This window comes from Bombina bombina, chromosome 1 (assembly GCF_027579735.1).
Source record: "Bombina bombina isolate aBomBom1 chromosome 1, aBomBom1.pri, whole genome shotgun sequence".
Taxonomy (NCBI): domain Eukaryota; kingdom Metazoa; phylum Chordata; class Amphibia; order Anura; family Bombinatoridae; genus Bombina; species Bombina bombina.
In genome coordinates this window covers 481419871-481434050 of record NC_069499.1, presented here as the reverse complement: position 1 = coordinate 481434050, position 14180 = coordinate 481419871, and the positions used below count along the sequence as shown (strand labels likewise).

At 37.4% G+C, this 14180-nt stretch overlaps 1 protein-coding gene across 1 annotated transcript in view; it reads right to left on the bottom strand.

Annotated features, from left to right (window-relative positions):
- The window catches only part of ITGA4 (integrin subunit alpha 4), a 292692-nt gene that overhangs the window by 126236 nt on the left and 152276 nt on the right, over nucleotides 1-14180 (bottom strand). The window contains exon 10 of the mRNA XM_053698521.1: nucleotides 12245-12353. Coding sequence (XP_053554496.1) covers nucleotides 12245-12353 — 109 coding nt within the window. The remainder of the gene's footprint in view (nucleotides 1-12244; nucleotides 12354-14180) is intronic.

Sequence of the window (14180 nt, the reverse complement as noted above, 5' to 3'; positions counted from 1 at the left end):
GTGAGCCATGGAGCCTATCACAGAGTCTGAGGAGTCCGGATCAAGAGGCTGGGGGAGGAGACAGAGCACAGGCTGAACGACCGCACAGTTCAGCCTGTGCGATTATGCCTCTATAGGCATGAGGCTGGGGAGGAGCTCTACGCCTGCACAGTGAATACATTGCGATCACTGTGCAGGCATATAGAGCTCCTTACCGCACGTGCGAGTGGGGGGTGGAGACTGGAGCCTGCCCTGGACTGTCAATCAGCCTCTCTCAGCTCAGCCTCAGGCAGCAGCAGCAGGCAGTGCGCCGTGGTGGTGTGTGGTGTGACGTCACGGACGTCAGCACACTGAGTAGTCCACCCGGTCCTAGCTCCTGCCTCCTGCCTGAGCCTGATAATAAATATACAGTGTCTGTTAATGAACACTCAGTGGCGAGTCAGTGATGAGAATGATAATAGATTAAATAGCAGGGTATATAAGCTAAGCAGCAGTGCCAGTAAAGCATTATTTAATACATATAATATTAAATAATATAAATAAAAAATAAAATTAAAATTTTTCATAATTTTTTTTTCTCATTTTTTTTTTTTAAATGCTCATTTTTTCCCCCCCTCCTCTGCCCCCTGGGGGTTCACGTGCGACAGTGCACATATGGAGGAGCCTCCACTGCCCGCGCTGCAAACACTGCTGTCCCACTCACTGGCTACACTTGCAGTCACGAGCCAATGTGCCGCCAAATCCGCCAATGGTAATAGTTTCAGTTCCCACTGAGCTGTGCCAATTGGTTAAATTGATCTGTGTGACCCACTAGGTATCAATCACGTGTCAACCATGTGACATGTGTAGCAGGCAGGTGGAAAGTCAGAAGCCAAAAAACAATTTAAAAATAAAAATAAAAAAAATAAAAAATCGTGCTGAAGCAGGGACACACCTACACACTGCTGCCGACACACTAGTGTGTCCCGACACACAGTTTGGAAAGCACTGCACTACTGTTAAAAATATATGAACATAGATTTTTATACTTAGTTATTCTTGTAATCCAAGCAAAGACGTTGCTGGAGTTATATTATAAGTGTGTTTATATGTGGGTATATATAAAAATAGATGTGTTATATATATAAAGATAACAAGATTATTGCAATATGCAGTCATACCTTTTTTTATTGGATATCAATATACAGACGTTTGTAGAGTGGTATAACAAACTGACTGAAAATGGTAGAACAACAAAACAGAAAAGTCATGTATGGCTATACTTTTACAGAACATGCCTTAAATAACTCAACAAACCACACCCTAGATAGGTTCAATCCTATCTAAAGTTTCTGTCTATCTGGATAGAGTGTTAAGACCCTTTGTTAATTTTAGTTCTTATATTAAAGACACAGGCGACTTTTTGGTCAAACTACAGAATCTGTCTATTGAGAGTAATAAGGGAATTTTGTTTAGTCTTGATGTAGCTTTATTATACACTTCTATATCGCATGAAGCTGGGATTGGAGCTGTGGCTAAAGTGATTAGTCAAGAGGAAGGATTTACCCAGTTACAGAGAGAATTTATTCTACGCTTGTTAAATATTGTTCTGTGGTGTAATTATTTTTATTTGAAGATCATTATTATCTACAGCTCTAAGGCACTGCCAGGGGTTTCAATGTCGCCCCTACATACGTCAATATCTTTATGAATATTTTTGAAGAATACTTTGTATATAGTCAGCCACTTTTTTTACAGTATGGCGCCACCTGGTGGCGATATATAGATGATATTTTTGGCATGTGGCTGGACGACATTGGGACCCTGGAAAGATTTGTCTCTGATTTAAACTCTGCTACTTCTAATATTAAGTTCAAACTAGTGTTTAGTGAAGAGAGTGTTGTCCTTTTTGGTACTAAGGGATCGATGGAATGCACAGGGTTTCTCTGTTGATTTGCATAAAAAAGAGACTGATTGTAACACTCTTCTTCACTACACTAGTGTGCATCCTCCTCTTATCAAATACCTTCCTAAAAGTCAACTTTTAAGGGAGAGGCGCATTGTGTCCAAAAGTGAATTGGTTGAACAGAGACTTAGAGAGATGGGAGATCATTTTAAAGCTAGGGGATACCCTAATTACCTTATTGAATCTGAGATTGACAATACTCGTAGAATCTCTAGACAGTTACTTCTAATGAGAAAAAAACATGAAAAAGAGAAATCCAACAGATTGATTTTTATCAGCCAATATTCCCCCCTTAGTACACAAATCCAGAAGGTTCTATGCCGGCACTGGCATATTTTGAGGACATGTGATCCTGGGGTAAAAGAATTTAGTGAACCTCATATGCCTGCCTATAAAAGAGGCAGGAATTTAAAGGATACACTGGTATGTGCAGACATTGGCCCCTCTAAAAAAACTCCTGTACAAAGCTATATTGGCAAGAAGAACCTGGGGAATTTCCCTTGTCTCGGGTGCTCTAATTGTAATAGTATTATTAAGGGCCCTGTTTTTTGTCACCCAAGGACTAGACATAAATATAAGATCAGGGGTCCTTATACCTGCAATACTGAGTTTGTGGTCTACTTTATTAAGTGCCCATGTGGTCTAGGGTATGTTGGTAAGACCACCCGTAGTGTCCATAAACGCGTTAACCAGGATAAAAGCAACATTAGAACTAAAAAAATTGATGCACCTGTGGCACATCTTTTTTTATGTGCCTCTATAAGGTTGTATGTGATAATTTGTGAGTTGTTCGTTCAGTTAGCACCGGAAGTTGGAACAATATGATTTTGTATTTAAACCAGCGGTGTCAGCAAGATGTCAGCTGATTTGCAAGTACTTTTCAGATTTTATACTTTAATTTGCTCTTGAAAACGACACCTGTGTGTGTTGAAATGCGTTGAGCTGTTTTTATAATAAAACACTGTTCTTATGAGAGAAGGACTGTTGTTTTTTCTAACTGACATCACTGACACCTGGATATTTAACCTGTGAGTATACTGCACTTATACATCTCACAGTGTATACATACATCATGGACGTTTCTTACTCCTAGTGCAACAGAGGAGTCTTACTTTCGGGAAATAGAGAAGTAACACTCTTGGGAGCTGGAGAGGACTCAACACGGTTTGACAGAGAAATACCCCTGAACCTGCGCTCCCTACTACCCAATACCTTTTTTATTGGACTGACATTACATAGTAAAAGACAAGCTTTCGAGAGTGTACTCTGAGTATGCTTCAGATCTGAGGAAGAGAGGACTCTCTCTTGAAAGCTCGTCTTTTACTATGTAATTTTAGTAGAATAAAAAAGGTAGTACTGCAAAACTCAGCTATTAGAAGATATATACAGTATCTCACAAAAGTTAGTACACCCCTCACATATTTGTAAATATTTTATTATATATTTTCATGTGACAACAATTAAGAAATGACATTTTGCTACAATGTAAAGTAGTGAGTGTACAGCCTGTATAACAGTGTAAATTTGCTGTCCCATCAAAATAACTCAACACACAGCCATTAATGTCTAAACCGTTGGCAACAAAAGTAAGTACACCCTTAAGTGGAAATGTCCAAATTGGGCCCAAAGTGTCAATATTTTGTGTGATCACCGTTATTTTCCAGCACTGCCTTAACCCACTTGGACATGGAGTCCACCAGAGCTTAATAGGTTGCCACTGGAGTCCTCTTCCACTCCTCCATGACAACATCACGGAGCTGGTGGATGTTAGCGACCTTGCGCTCGCCCACCTTCCATTTGAGGATGCCCCACAGATGCTCAATAGGGTTTAGATCTGGAGACATGCTTGGCCAGTCCATCACCTTTACCCTCAGCTTCTTTAGCAAGGCAGTGGTCATCTTCGAGGTGTGTTTGGGGTCTTTTATCATTTTGGAATACTGCCCTGCGGCCCAGTTTCCGAAGGGAGGGGATCTTGCTCTCCTTCAGTATGTCCCAGTACATGTTTGCATTCATGGTTCCCTCAATGTAGCTCCCCAGTGCCGGCAGCACTCATGCAGGCCCAGACCATGACACTCCCACCACCATGCTTGATTGTAGGCAAGACACACTTGTCTTTGTACTCCTCACCTGGTTGCCACCACACACCCTTGACACCATCTGAACCAAATAAGTTTATCTTGGTCTCATCGGACCACAGGACATGGTTCCAGTAATCTATGTCCTTAGTCTTCTTGTCGTCAGCAAACAGTTTGCGGGCTTTCTTGTACACCATCTTTATAAGAGGCTTCCTTCTGGGACGACAGCTATGCAGACCAATTTGATGCAGTGTGCGGCGTATGGTCTGAGCACTGACAGGCTGACCCATCACCCCTTCAACCTCTGCAGCAATGCTGGCAGCACTCATATGTCTATTTCCCAAAGACAACCTCTGGATATGATGCTGAGCATTTGCACTCAACTTCTTTGGTCGACCATGGCGAGGCCTGTTCTGAGTGGATACACAGAACAGTTAAAAAATACACTTCTAATAGAGGGTGTTATCTGTAATATATGTACTAATATAAAAGAAATATATATATATATATATATATATATATATATACACAAACCTTCACAGCAAGATAATCAGCATACTGTATGTATCAGTAATTAAGTATGCAAACCATAACAGTCTCTATGAACAAGAGTCCCAATTGGAAGTTATGTATGGAGCCAGATAGTGGTCACAGCGGTCTTTTCCTCCAGTAGAGGGAAAACTCCAAAGCTCCTATGGGGACAGCACTCTCCTTACACCTTAGTGTCAAGCGATCTAGGACGAAAATATGGAACAGAGAGAGGTGCACTTGTGTGTATGCAAAGTTCAAGGGTATATTCACCCTAAAGAGGTGCGCTCAGGGGTGTTGACGAAAAAAGTCCGATATGTCCAGAGGGGAGGCGGCTCTTCCAAAAAAGATGCAAACAGTAAGTAACCTAAACCAGGAGACAAAGAAGGCGCCTTCTTTGTCTCCTGGTTTAGGCACTTGTGTGTATCAGTAATATAAAGAAAAAATGGTATACAGAAAAAAGCCCTGTGACAGGGTACTCACATTTCCTTATAGCACTTAGACAGTGCTATTAGACGCAGACTGGGTATTTATACAGCAACCCAGCTTACTGTTCTCCCGAATACAGGAACTCAGGAATGCAGGAGCCCAAGAAAGCTGGAACTCAGGGATCACAGGAACATACGAATGCTAATTTTCAACAGCTTAGTATTTCCAGTGGAAGCGATTGGTATAAAGCAAGCCGTATACTCAGGAATGCAGGAGCCCAAGATAGCAGGAACTCAGGGATCACAGGAACAAACGAATGCTGAATTTTCAACAGCTTAGTACTTCCAGTGGAAGCGATTGGTATAAAGCAAGCAATATAGGTTCCAAATAAAAGCTCAATAATGAAATTTATTAAAAATCTATAAAAGTACATGTTTAAAATAAGAACCATAAAGGCAGGGTATACTAGCAGACCCTCCTTAGAATGCTACGCTTTTCTCATCGCTTCACAACAAATAAAAAAAAAGGCATACAAATATGGCTATAATTTGCCTTTAAATATACATGCTTTACCAATCAAAAAGATCACCTGGGCACCTCCCTCACAGGGGAGCGGTCCCAGCAAATTAACCCTTTGTTTAGAGTACATACTTTCATCCTTAGTAAATGCTTAAATGTTCCTGATATATGCACACGGGACAATGTCATGCATAATGTATGATATATTGTCTTGAAATTTGAATGTTATTTAATATCAACCTCTACTGAATACCATGTCTCTAATGAGTAATAATGACTCCCATAGTTAGTATAATATGTTTGTTTATAAACCTCAATCAGTATTTAAGACCGGTATCATGATGTGAAGAGGGGCGTGACTAACGTAAACAATATGCTGCATTATGTCAATAAGTGTACATATGTCTCAAAGCTACTATAGGAGGTGTGTGTGGGGCCAATAATAAGCCATTGAGTATACACATGGACAGGGTTATCCGAATTATTCAATGGTAACCTCTACAAAGAAAACCGTGTCTCAAATGGGCGACGAAAATTTCCAAAAATTCAAGTATCAAATAGAATGTGTACGTATCCATACCTCAATCAGTTAACCTTTAGAGAGGGTGTATAGATGTTCTTATAATTTATAGTGTAAATGTATACAATATCTTTCATATGGACGATCACGCTAATATAAGCGTGTTTACAACTGGTATCGTGATCTAAAAAGGGGCTTGACTAAAGTGACGTGATGTTACATTGTCACAGTGAGTCTACAGACGACGTCCCTATACTGGGGGGGGGGGGGGGTGTATGACTAATAGGAATACTGTGAAGTGTATATGTGGATTGGGTTAACAATCCCAACTCATAATTACTAAGAATGTGATTTGATATGACGTGTGGTAAAATGGGGGGGGATTGTGAACACCAATCCCAAGTGAGAAATAGAGTAGCTTAATACTAGATTGGCTAACTTATAAATGTGAACGTGATGTGTGATGGTATAAAACCTCAATAGCTATATATCATGAATCTGATAATTCTGATCCCTCTCGAGAATATGTGATCATTGAATTCTCTAAAACTGGAGTTGTATATAAATAAAAAATGCTAGGGTTCTATCTAAATATATATACACACATTTCGATTACAATAGTGTGATCCAATATATATATAATAATAATGATAATATGAGGTAACTACTATTTGTAAACAAGTGATAGTATATATTTAAAGATGAAATAATGGGAGATTAATTTGCATCAATATATCAATGTCTGTATATAGACTTAATAACCATCGCCCATGGTCGAAATTACCTGTACTAGTGATGATTACAAAATTATATGTAAGTATAAATTCTGTCAAAATACACAAACTAATTGGTGTACAAGAACAGTGCATATATACATATGCACATAAAAGATTTGTTTTTCCTATATACAATAGAGGGAAATATCAAAACAAGGGGATGATAAACATATATATGTATAAAACCATATACACAGTATGAATATTTTTCAAGATGCACCATGTAACCGGTATATATGGGAATAAAAAGTGTGCTCCACAGATGAAAATAATAAATATATATTCAGATTAGTACAGACCTATGAAAAAATACTTCCTTAAAATTTAAAGCAGACAGCCCGTGAGCACATAGTAAGAAACATCTCTACATCAGGTAGAAATGTTTATATATATATATATCTTTATATATCTATACCTATATATTATCGTATATATATATATATATATATATATATATATATATACTGTATATAGTAACAAATAAACATCAGATATATGTAGAAATATGTATTTATGAATAAATAGAACATATTATTCTATGTGAAGGTTGGAATGTGAAATATGCATATATTCATGTCAGCGTACATGAAAATATGCATTCGGGTTTGCGCGCAAGTAGGGTGTTATGTTGACCTCTATGGGGGAATACATAAACGTGCAGCTTTTTGCGCTAGTCGAGTTAGCGCAAGAGTGAAAACAGTTTACTTTCAACTCATAATACTAGCGCAACCCGACAAATTAGCATGCCACTTATAATCTGGCCCAAAATGCTTTGCACACAGGAGTAAGGACGGGCTAATCGGAAGTGGAGTGTATGGGATTCTACTGCTCACTGGCTGATAGAGAAAACTTCCACTGGAAAAATCCTTGAGATTTTTTATATATTTTCTTTAGTTATGCATAATGGAACAACTACAATATATTTTCATTTTTATTTCACACCCTTTTTATGTTATTGAGCTATTTCTAATTCTCAGAACTTGAAATGCACCCTGCTGACTTCTGAAGGCTAACCCTGCTACACATATTTCCCTAATTTATCACATATCTGTGAAAACAATGCATTTTAAAACTAACTTTATGACCATATCTAGCCTTGATGTCTGTGACTAAAGCCCAGAATGGCTCCTATAAATAAGACAGATGGTGGGAGGAGTTTGGCTATTGAAAGATTAATTGCAGTAAAAAGGGTGTTAATTTGTTTTAAAAACTTTAAGACATGGCTGATAAGTTATTGTATAGTAACACGAAAATTTGGCTACTATTTGCTTTAGATTTCTCACTTTATTGTTATTTACTCTGCATTTTTATTTTACACAAACTTCTTGCACATTGGTCTGTCTCATTAAAGCTACCAATGTTTAAAAAAAAAAAAAACACGACTCCTTTTTTACAAATCTGATTCACATTGCAAAACAGATGTACGCTTTAGACAAAGGAGCAATGGAATTTACATGCTAGTGCAGCTGAATCTAATTACTGTTGAAATAAATAACGAATTGCAGATGCCAAGCCGAAATCACAGAGAACAGGATGCCAAAACTAAAATTCAGTTCAGTATGATTAAGAATCGTGAAAACCTCAAAGAATTAATTCATAAAATATTATTAAAAATATATATAAGTTGTGTGGGTGTGAAGATAAGTGTGTGTGCATACGTAAGTATGTTTGTATATTAGTTTGTGCTTTAGTATATTTGTGTGTTTTTGTATGTATATATATATATATATATATATATATATATATATATATATATATATATACATACACACACACACACACACACACACTACATGGCCAAAAGTTTGTGTACAACTTACCATCACACCCACATGAGCTTATTGGACATCCCATTAGACAACCACAGGCAGTAATATGGAACCCCCCCCCCCCCCCCCCGGGGCTATAACAGTCAACACTCTCCTAGGATGTTTATATATATATATATGTGTATGTATGTAGGTGTCTGCATATTTATGTTTATGTATGCGTATATAAGTGTGTGTGTATCTATATATATGCGTGTATGTGCCTGCATGTTTATGTAAATGTCTATATCTGTGTTTGTGCATGAGTATATATCTGTGTTTATATGTATATATGTACATATGTGCCTGTGTATATGTGTATATGTGGACATGTATATGAGCTTGTATGTATGTGTAGATACATAAGTGTGTGTGTATGTGTATATATATATATATATATATATATATATATTAACAAGTCCCTAGGGGATTCGCACTCTCACTTCCACAAAAACAGCCAGGGTGTCAGGAACAGAAGTATCAATAGTGACGTAATAGATTCGCACTCACTGGACTTTCAAACATCAGGTGCAATTTATTGTGACGTTTCAGGGATCAAACCGTCCCCTTCATCAGACCAAAAACTTGGTCTTATGAAGGGGACGGTTTAATCCCCGAAACGTTACAATAAATTGCATCTGATGTTTGAAAGTCCAGTGAGTGCTATTACTTCACTATATATATATATATATATATATATATATATATATATATATATATATATATATATATATATATAAAAATATATATATATATATACATTTATATATATATATATATATATATATATATATATATATATATATATATATATATATATATATATTTATTAGACATCCCATTAGAAAACCACAGACGGTAATATTGAGTCGTCGTCTCCCCCGTGGCTATAACAGTCACCACTCTCCTTGGATGGCTTTTCACAAGATTTTGGAGTGTGTCTGTGGGAATGTGTGTCCTTTCAGCCAAAAGAGTGTTTGTGAGGACAGGCATAGATGTTGGCTCACAATTTGTTTTCTAATTCATGTGGGTGTGCATTTGTGTGTATATGTAGTGTATATACAGTTTTTACATATGTGTATGTGTGTATGTTTATGGATGTGTGTATATATATATATATATATATATATATATATATATATATATAAAGGCGTGTGTGTGTATATAAAATAGTTTTTAAGTGTGTATGTATGTGCATATGTACATGTGTGCATATGTGTGTGTGTGTGTGTTTGTGTGTGTGTGGGAGGTGTATGTATATGTGTGAATATGTTTGTGTGTGTATGTTTATGTGTGTGTATCTTTGTGTGTGTGTGTTTTTATATATATATATATATATATATATATATATATATATGTGTGTGTGTATGTTTATGTGTGTGTATGTATGTGTATCTTTATGTGTGTGTGAGTATGTCTTTGTGTGTGTATATCTATGTGTGTGTGTGTGTGTGTATGTGTGGGGTGTATGTATATGTGTCTGTGGGTATATGTATGTGTGTGTATGTTTATGTGTGTGTTTGTGTGGGGGGGGTGTATGTACTGTATATGTGTGTGTGTGTATGTACTGTATGTGTCTATGTATAATATAAAATGTTTATTTTTTAATGTTAAAACAATGGAGCACCATGGGATATGACCACTACATCACTACCTAACAATTTCTGCATGGTTACTTTCCAGTGATTTTGTTTCACTGACTCATCATTTCATTATTTAAACCAGCAATTTCTGCAGCTTAAGATTCTGTGCTAACATTTCCTGATTCATGAGTTTTCTTAGTTTGCCTGACTTCTCCACTCCAGGGACTTCAGCTGTACAATGGGCAGAGCAGCGTCTGCCTGCACGATAGTCTGTATGCGAGAAGCATTGTTCTGGGTCATACATTTTCAGAAAAGTGATATATTTTAATTGTTTCATTTTTTTAAATACAATTAATTTGTTGGTATAATCCATTTAAAATGACCTTCCTAAAACTTTGCTGCCAAAAGAGAGACTTGGTAAACTTTTTTTTTCATCATGGGTGATATTAATAAGCGCCAGGAACAAAAATTATATTTCAACGCTTATATGTGAGATAAAGGTGTGCAGTTGCGAAAATATCATTATCTACTCTGCAATACATTCAAAGAATAGTCTGTGCAGTAAAAAATGTTTTTTGTTTCCCCCCCTTTTTTAAATTTAACAGTTTGTGCTGAAGATTAAATTCAATCTTCCTATTTTATAACACGTTGAAAGAAAAGCTCGAAACATTCTCATAAAATTCATTAAACTGGAGACTGCTAAAAAAAAGCAGAGGCAAATGTGCATATAGTAACACTGAGTGACAGATCGTTATCCTTGGGGCTGGTTGCTATGAGCTGATAGGTAAGGAGTCACTGAACCCAGAGGCGCTGGCATCCTGACCCCGACTGACCATCCCCTAGAACCACAACCTGTGCCCACCATGCTATTAACCCTTACAGTGACTGGCCCCAAAACTGTGACTTAAAGCTCACCACAATAGAAAGGTAAAATATGAAATGTGCATTGGTGAATTTCAATTTTAAATAGAAGCATTTTTGCATTATACTTACATTAGCAAAAATATGTCTAGCAAATGTCATTACTGTTTTTAAGCGGCATACACACATATGCTATGAGGGCACGTGCACCAGTGGTCAAGCATCAGACCTTCTCAAAGAGTCATCAGTGGCACAAATTAAGTCTTCACAGACACAATGAATACCACCGCCAGCTCTCTGAGCTTGAATACTGGTGCAATGCCCCTCACAGAATATGTGCATATGCGGCTGAAAAACAGTAATAACTTTTACTAGAAGTATTTTTGATATAAGAAGTATAATGCAGCAGAGTTTTGAGTGCCTAGGGCAGCACACAACCTAAATACGCCCCTGACCCTATAGGAAGCCTGGATTAAGGTGTGTAACATTTATATGTGATCACCTGCTCTGCTCTTTTTAAGGTACTAGATCAGTGATGGCGAATCTTGGCACTCCAGATGTTTCAGAACAGGACTGCAGAGTGCCTAAGCATCATGGGAAATGTAGTTCTGAAACATCTGTGGTGCCAAGGGGTTCACCATTACTGTACTAGATGTTGCTACATAAGTGCAGTCGTTTGGATAACTGCAAAAAATAAAAAAAGTTGTGATCCACGTACAGTAGCAACAGGATTTTGTCCAATTAACTGTAGTGACATGTGTAGGTTCGAATAGCTATCGCTATGCTCAATTTGTTACAGTTTTATGAGGCTTCATTATAGCCACTGGTGGATCATTACATAGTTATCCTGTTGTAACAACACGGGGCTGGGCAGAGTTGTGTTGCTTGGTACTAACTTGTATATATTTCAATATGAAATATAGCAAAATTGTTCCTCTATTATAGTATAAAAGTATATCACAGTTGTGATTTCACAGGATGTTGTACACTGTTTTTAAGAGAATTTGAAACACAACTGATTCTTTACTCCTTACAAATGTCAAAGAATTTCACTAAATGCTTTTTAAGTAAAAATATATATTTTCCTAAGAAATAAAAAAAAAAACCAGACCAATAAACTGACAACATAAACTAATATGATCGTGCATTTGATTCAGCAGCGCAGTTCTGGAGATACGATACATAAAATGAATAAGACAAGATAGGAGAAAAAAAATGTACCTTCAAAACCATCGTTATCAATGTCTCCGAGGTTAGTTATCGTTTCTCCGAATCTGGCAGCATATAGGTCACTTCCTGAAAGTTCAATGTCAAGTTCTTTCATTTTCCCCTTAAAATAATTGAAACAATTGAAAATTAGGATCTTGAATTCAGTGATACAGATGTTTGATGAAGTCTGCTTTATGCACTTATTGTACTTTTAAAGTATTATAGCATTATATTTATATTGCATTTGAAGCACAGTTATACACATTTTTGCTGTACATTACTGTACATGCTTCTTTTAAAAATGCATGATTCACCCTAAAAGAAAAACGAAGTGTATCATGGTACATGTTTTATACAGCTCATAAGGCCATATTTCATCTGCAGGAGATGTGTGGAGAGGGAAACTTTATAATCTGTTCTAGTTTAGCGCTAAAGCAATAAAGGTTTTATGGAGGCCATCTAACTGAAAGTAAACTGCTCTATAATACAGCACAGATTATTTTCTGACTAAAATGTACTGAAATATCCGAGCAGTACTCACAAGTAATATAAGAAATATTGAATGTTGTTAATGTATCTTTTAGCTATCATTTTAGAGAAGGAACTAAGTTTTGCTTCAACAACTTTTAATATTAATGTGCTTGTTCAAAAACTACTTAGTCAGGAGTTGCGGAGAACTGCTGTCCTGACCTGGGAAGACATGGCCAGTGAGTGGCCAATCACCAACTGTGCCTGTTCAGTAGTCTGTGTGGGAGCATATCACACTATAGTGTTCCTTTAATAAACAGAAAGAAACTCAGCACAAAGAAATATAGTCTTATCCTATATAATAAAAGGCCAGGTATGTTTGTCCGATGCAGTCATGCGCAGTAGAGACTGCGCGAGACAAACATACCTGGCCTTAACGACCAGTGCCATACCCTGTAGGGTGATGGTCGTTAAGCCCTTAAGGAGCATTGTCGCGCTGTCCTGGGCCTCTCTCTGCCGCGATCTTGCTAAAAGTAGCGAGATGGCGATATTTCTGAATGCCCCACAAGTGGGGCAGTGCAGAAATAGTCTTACAGAGGTACCGAAGCAGAGAGGGACACTCGGTGGTGCCAATCGTTGTTGGTGTGGGAGGGTTAGGAGGAAGGCGGGTGGGCGACCCATCGCTTAAGGGGGGTGGCGGAAGCGGTGGAACCGCTGCAGAAAAATAAAAATGTTGAGAGCGGCAGGGAGGGGGAAGGAGGGAAGGTGGATGAGGGAGAGGGGATTCGAGTGGGGTATATTTAGGCTGACCATATTGCCGCTTTAAAAAGGGACACATATGAAAAATACATAAGTCAGGGTTCTCATAATGGAACATTACTCCAAACCATTTCTTTAAACAGCCCTGACGTATGTATTTTTCATATGTGTCCCTTTTTAAAGCGGCAATATGGTCAGCCTAGGTATATTGCTTTCCTTAAACATTTTGGCCCGTTTACACCGGCTTTAAGACTAGTTCTTAATAATTGAATATAGAACAAGTATATTAGCCTGAATTTCATATATATATATAGTCAGTAATTCAACAAAAAGTGACTACACTGCAAGTACAGTAAATATTCCAATAAAAAGAGGTTAGTTTTATAATGAATAATCCCATATGAAACAGATTTAATTAAAAAAAAGTATATAGCCAGCAACCCATTTAAAAGAGGGCACAAGACACAAATAAAACAAAGAGATATACACACTTATCATACATTCCTGAGTAGTTATATAGCTAGTAACCTAACTGCCACACACTCTCATAAGAACACAAACATACTATATCCAACGCACATGTACTGACACTTAGCCGCACTGGCACATTAACAAACCAGACAATGACTTTCTGGCAGGTAAATAAGTCTGCCAGCCATTTGACAGGTAAATGTGTGGGTGCGTGTGAACTTTGGTATAAAAATTAGAATAATTTGGCTGC